Below are 6,663 nucleotides of genomic sequence, written 5' to 3'. Positions count from 1 at the left end.
AAGAAAATATATTGTTCATTATAGGAATCTACAGCAAGCTGTCAAAAATGGATTGATTGTAATGAATACACATAGAGTATTGAAATTCAAACAATCATGCTGGATGAAACCCTATATAGATCTTAATACTGAAATGCGTAATAGGTCTAACAACAAATCTGTTAAAGATTTCTATAAACTAATGAATAATGCGGTATATGGAAAGACAATGGAGAATGTAGATAATCGAATTGATGTTAGACTCGTTACACATATGGGTGCCAGCACTCTCATAGCCAAACCAAATTTCAAAAATTGTTCAATTTTCACTGATAATTTCGTTGCCATTCAATTGGGTAGAGTTGAGGTTCATTACGATAAACCATTATATTTGCGATTTTCCATATTAGAATTATCTAAAACAGTAATGTATGACTTTTTCTATGGATGCATCAAACAACACTTTGATGAAAATGTCTCTTCACTTTACACAGATACCGACTCGCTCATTCTTAAAGTAAACACAGAAAATTTTTATGAATTCATAAAAACTAACATAAGTAGATTTGATACATCCAATTACAGTATAGTTAACCAATTCAATATTCCAGTAACAAGTTCAGTCTTGGGTAACTTCAAAGATGAATTTCCAAATGATCCAATCATGAGTTTTTATGGTACAGGTGCTAAAGCATATTGTGTGAAATCTGTTGATGGTGAATTTAAGAAAGCCAAAGGGGTTAAACGATCGGTAATAAAGAATGAATTGACATGCGAAGATTATCAAAAAATCGTCGAACAAGGTGGTATGATATTCAAAAAGATGAATTCATTTAGAAGCGTGTTGCATGATATGTATACTGAATTGAAAAATGAAGTTGCATTATCATACCACGACGATAAACGATTTATCATTCCGAATACTACCCACACTCTTCCTTGGGGTCATAATGATATTGAATTTTATGAAAACGATCCAAATGAGAACATTCGTTGGATAAGTAATATTATTCAACAATCACAATCTCAGGAGACTCCATTGGATCAGTTGATTAATTTATTATCCGCCGAGATCAATGATTGAAATATCATTCAATATCTTCAAAACCGGAAAATTCAATATGACAGAAGTAATGTGATATTGATGTATTATGTATGTATATGTATTACTGTAATGAATATAAAATGATTAAAATTTTATTTGTATTATTTCTATTTCCCTAATCAATTACTGCAATATATAGTATAATGTAAATGAAAGGAATATCAGTTTGAAAAGAGTCATCGTGGGTGCACAATGTCTAAAACAATCGATAAATTTGGCAGAAAAAGAAAATGGGGTGGTAATGTCATCCGAGGTCCACCCGGCAATGGATTTAAATTAACAAAAGATGGTCATTATGACATGCAAAGAAAAATATTGAAAAATACAAGCGAACCAATTGACAAGAGTGATTGAACTGTATCATACCTTGAGGGAGAAATTAATGGAACAAAGGAGGTTATACTTCTAGCCCTACAAGCTGCAATACAATCCACAATAGGCAATATTGCTCGCGATGCCCGTCAAGCATTTGACGATAAAATTGCAGAGGCTCGGATAACTTTCACTCGTAAATTTGACAAACTTACAAATGATGTAGACATAAAAATGTCTGACATAACAGCGTCTACAAATAAAAAATTTGATACTTTGTCAAACATAACAGCGACTACAATGAAAAAGTATGATGTACTGGAAGAGAGAGTTGAAGTTTTGGAGAAAAGCCATAAAGTCAGGCCATCAGGTGGACTGGGATATCCAGGACTGGACATTGATCCAAATATTAGAATAATAGAACCAAAACCAACAGATGACGTATTAATTGAACCAACATGGTGAATAGTGAAGTGGAATAGCCTGCCTGGGCAGGGCCTGATTAAGTTAGGTTAGGTAAAAAAAATGTGTATTTGAAAAATTAATAATGAAACTTATCAACAACTATTATTATATATATATTTCAAAGTCCCTGAAGTGTCATTAGTGATCTACTCGAATTCTGACTTGAAATTTTCCCAACTGCTAAAATTTGAAAAAAAAAATTTAAATTTGACAAAAAAAACTGCAAATTTGCAACAAAATTTTTGAAATTTGAAGATAAATTTCAAAATTGAAAAAATATTTCATTTTCAAAAAACTATACCCTCTTGCCCCCCCCCACCGCCTCCTTCTTATTATTTTTTCTAGTTTTTTTCTAGTTTTGCCATTGCCAAGTTTCGAACTTGGATAGTCTGTGCGGTAGGATGATACCTTAACATCCACGCTGCCACAGGCCCACTTATACTAACAGTTTAGATTCTATTCAAATCACAAGGAATAATGGTGATTAATAAAGAAAAAAATTTTTGGTCACACGGGGATTTGAACTCATGTCATACGTCTGCATAGGCTAGGGTCTTAACCACTACGCCACAGGCTTACATATTGGTGTCAATAACATTTATTATTCTATATAAGATATGAAAGCTTCATTTATATAAAAATTATTGATTTTTTTTATGGGTAATCCGGGATTTGAACCACTAATATCAATATTTTACTTTTTTTATGAATTATTAAAGGTTTATAATTAAAAAAAGAATTTTGATCGTCAAGATTCGGAATCTTTCTCAAGATTACAACCCGTTCTTTTCTCGAAAAATATCGATCCTGCGAAAAAATTAATGGAGACCAAATTTGTTGGAAATTAAATTCTCTACAACTTTTGTCATTACTATTTTTCGTGTAAAATTGAAAATAAGTGTAATAAATTCAATATTACATAATGAGATTACAACCCGTTCTTTTCTCGAAAAATATCAATCCTGCGAAAAAATTAATGGAGACCAAATTTGTTGGAAATTGAATTCTCTACAACTTTTGTCATTACTATTTTTCGTGTAAAATTGAAAATAAGTGTAATAAATTCATTATTACATAATGAGATTACAACCCGTTCTTTTCTCGAAAAATATCAATCCTGCGAAAAAATTAATAGAGACCAAATTTGTTGGAAATTAAATTCTCTACAACTTTTGTCATTACTATTTTTTGTGTAAAATTGAAAATAAGTGTAATAAATTCAATACTATAATAATCAGATTCCACCACTCATTTCTCAAAAAATATCGATTCTACATACACACTGATTATTAAATACCCCCATTATTGATTCTAATAATATCGATTTACAAAAAATAAAGATTTTTTTCTCCAGTCACAATTCAAGTAGATGACCATTGCCGGTTCTATGACTGAGGATGACCAATGCCGGTTCTATGACTAAAAATTTTTAATGTTATGTTTCATTAAAAAAAAAAAATTTAACAACACACTGTAGTCCCCGCCCACTCTCCTCCACTTTTAGCCCCGCCCCCTTCCCACCATTGCTCGCCTCACCCCACAATTGCGCATGCGCGCCCCCACCTCACTCCCACCACTCCCACTTCTGCCTACACCCTGAGGAGCACACTTCTCGGCATTCAGTACGACAAGTCTTCTCATCGAGTGCAGTCCAGCTACAGCAGTCTACTACAACACCAGTCTACTACAGCAGTCTTCTACAGTCTACAGCAAGCGAATTTTGAGTAAGTTATCAATGTTACTTTTTCATAACAACTAACTTTGTATTATTTTACATTTTCAGAATGGAAAACTACACGCAGGAAATCGACAACGCTGTGGCATCGATCATACCTGTGGATGTTGAGGTGGAGCGACCAGGCAGCCCTGACATGTTCGAGGGAGACGAGGTGGTGATGGTCCAAGAGGTGAAGGCTTCAACTTCGGGTGGTGTGCAGCGGCCACGCAGCCCTGTCTCATTCCAGGAAGACAGGGTTGTTAACAAAGCCAAGCGGCAATCTGCAGCTAAGGTTGGTCCTATTCAAAGGTATAGGACTAAATGCAATAGGACTAACCCTTATGCAGGTAGTTGGTCGACCGCCAAAAGGAATCCTCCGAGACGTCCCACACCGCTCGCATTGACAGTGGAAAGACGGAGGGCATATAAGCCGGTGCCGAGGGTGCCATCTCCAGGTGAAATCCTCACCCAATTCGCACCATTAGCGATGTTGACACCCATGGAACTTACACCGGTGCCTGAGCCTGCCATGGAGGTCGTGCCACCAGTGTCGAAGCCTGCCGGGGAGATCGCGCCACCAGTGCCGGAGCCTATCGGAGAGGTTAACCCCCAGGAGATGGAAACTTTCCTACAGAGGTGTAGGGATGTTGCACTCGCTTTACGAAATAGTGAGGCCGCGTTGGCTAGCATTTCCCGGGAGGAGAATGAAATTGCTAGCCAACGGCGCGAGTTGTTAATGGGGACCTCTTCGATAGAGCTCAATAATGAACTAAAAATATTTATCAAGAAATTTTTAAATAAAGGGAAATAGTTTTTAGGTCAACTAGGATAGTTTTAGGATAATTAGGTAGCATGGTAGTTTTAGGTTTGTGATTATAATTTTAGGAATAAAAAACAAAAAAAAACAAATGAAAAAAGAAGTGAAATAAAGGTTGTACATTGTTTTGGTTTGGTACACATTGAACAATGCGATGTTTGGAGCATTTTTCTTCACTTCGTCTTTTCATTATTTTTCTTTTTATCAATTTCAATTCCAAGTTCTTTCATCCCCACTCCTCCCCACTCCCTTTCAAAAGTATAAAAGTAGGAATTATCTGTTGGAATATTCAGTTGATCAGCCATCTCCAACATGGAACCTGATTCAACTACTGAGCCCTATAGCCTGAGCCTTATCGAGGACAGTCCTCCGCCATCTCCCATCCTAATTGATGACGATGATGTCCTAAATTCCGACGACGATATGTAATCGTTTCCCTGTTTCTCCCACCCTTTCCTTTCCTTTCCTTTCCTTTCCTTCCACGGAGTACACACTTTTTTGGTTGGTGTACACGAGGCACTGCGAGGCTGGGGCAGTGTCTTCCTCCCTCTCTCTTATTAGTTTTTCATAATAATCACTTAGAATTTCTCATAATAATCGCTCAGAGTTTCATGAAGATCGTCATTTTTAATGTTTTCGAATCTCAAACACTGTTCTACATTTACACTTCACCCCCTCCGTTTTATTTCTTCCAATATAAATATAGTATCAATCCCAGTTCTACATCATTCTTCCACACTGTCGATTGCTGATTCCACCACCGAACCGATGAGTGTACCAGAGTCTTCTATGATGAGTACAGGACCCATTCAGGTACATGAAATAGATTCTACGTTTGATCATTTCAGTACAACCTTCGCAGAAATGCTGCAACGCATCTACAATCTTCCTGATGATTTCCCGGAACGTATGCAAGAGGAAGTAGATGAGTTAGACGATCTACAGGATAACGAGCTAGATGATCATGCGGACGACATAATTAGTATATCATCTGATTCAGATGAATCAGATGAATATGAGGACGACATCATCGTATATCATCAGATACAGATGATTCAGATGATGACACCATTATAATTGTTTCTGATGATGAGGAGCGTTAGTCCATACCATTGTATGGATTAATAGGAAAAACAGCCCTTTTAAGGGCTACAATTAAAGACAACAAACAACTATTTTCAGAGCTATCATTATACTTTCAATCAGAAATAGGTTAACACTATAGTCAAAACTTATGTGAAAGTATCATCATCCAACTCTGTAGTACTCATCATTATATTCAATGATTCAGAAATTACCAACTTCGACTTTTCAGTCAAAGTAGTACTCATCATATGCACAGATATTCGATGATAAACCAAATCCTAACTTCGACTTTTTAGTCAAAGTAGTCATTTATCACATAATCTGTGAATTCTACTACTACCGTTTGTGTGAATAATGTATCCCTGAAAAGGGCTGTTGTTTTTTTTTTTGACCAGTAGGTCCACGGTTATTGTGCCACAGTTTGGACATTATTACATGTAATACATGTAGATACTCGGGTGAAGTTTGTTAGTGGCCTCTCGCAAGCTTCACACCAATTTTGTCCCATTTCCATAATTGAGACAGTGTTGTGGGTGTTGACATGGGCATACCACCCTCCATTATTCGCATCTATTGTGCTGATCAATACGTATGCATCCATTGCACAATACAAATCCAAGGGATCTTCCAATGTCTCACTGACATTGAGCGTTCGCATACCGATCCTCAAAGCACCATCGCCTTCAGTTGTGTCAGCTTCTATCCCTTCATCATCTCCTTCTTCATCCATGACCCTCTCAAACTCCATCACGTCATCATCTTCGTCGCTTTGGTTGGCCTCGTTTTCAACTTCGTCTATCTCATCTTCATCGACTCCAACATCTTCTGCTTCAACTATCACTTCCTCTAGCGGAACATTGACATCCTCATCATCTGATTCGTCTATCCAATTGTTTTCATCAACAGCAGATATTCTATTTAATGCAGCATTTATTTTTGCAGAATTCATCTTGTTGTTTGCTCACAGTTGTAGAGAGTGAATGAATGAACTTCAGGATCGCAAGTCGACTTATACGATTGAATAGGAAACGGAAGTGGTACGACTCCCACCTATCACTTGACTCGTTTTAAGTGGGAGAGAAGGATATGGCATCTCTAGTCGATGAAAGAGTGGGCTAGTTGACGAAAGAGCGCATGCGCTAGTTTATTTTCTTCTATAAAAGGTGAAGTATCAGTAACATC

General features: G+C 36.8%; 1 protein-coding gene across 1 annotated transcript; it reads left to right on the top strand.

Annotated features, from left to right (window-relative positions):
• Positions 1 to 2,146: 2,146 nt before the first annotated feature.
• LOC141486227 (uncharacterized) lies at positions 2,147 to 4,628 on the top strand. The gene is made up of 2 exons (XM_074183956.1): positions 2,147 to 3,585; positions 3,645 to 4,628. Exon 2 carries the CDS (start codon positions 3,646 to 3,648, stop codon positions 4,387 to 4,389), a length of 744 nt encoding a protein of 247 aa, XP_074040057.1. The 5' UTR covers positions 2,147 to 3,585; position 3,645; the 3' UTR covers positions 4,390 to 4,628.
• Positions 4,629 to 6,663: the final 2,035 nt, after the last annotated feature.

The sequence above is a fragment of the Leptinotarsa decemlineata genome, unplaced genomic scaffold, assembly GCF_025532065.1.
Source record: "Leptinotarsa decemlineata unplaced genomic scaffold, Ldec_3_MD MMD2_tig00026347_RagTag_RagTag, whole genome shotgun sequence".
NCBI classification, from domain to species: Eukaryota; Metazoa; Arthropoda; class Insecta; order Coleoptera; family Chrysomelidae; genus Leptinotarsa; species Leptinotarsa decemlineata.
Note: the sequence above shows the minus strand (reverse complement) of the source record. Positions and strands in the feature narration are given on the sequence as shown.

Bases quoted from the DNA above. Each gene is read 5' to 3' on its own strand.
- LOC141486227 (XM_074183956.1), top strand. From the start codon at position 3,646: ATGGAAAACTACACGCAGGAAATCGACAACGCTGTGGCATCGATCATA.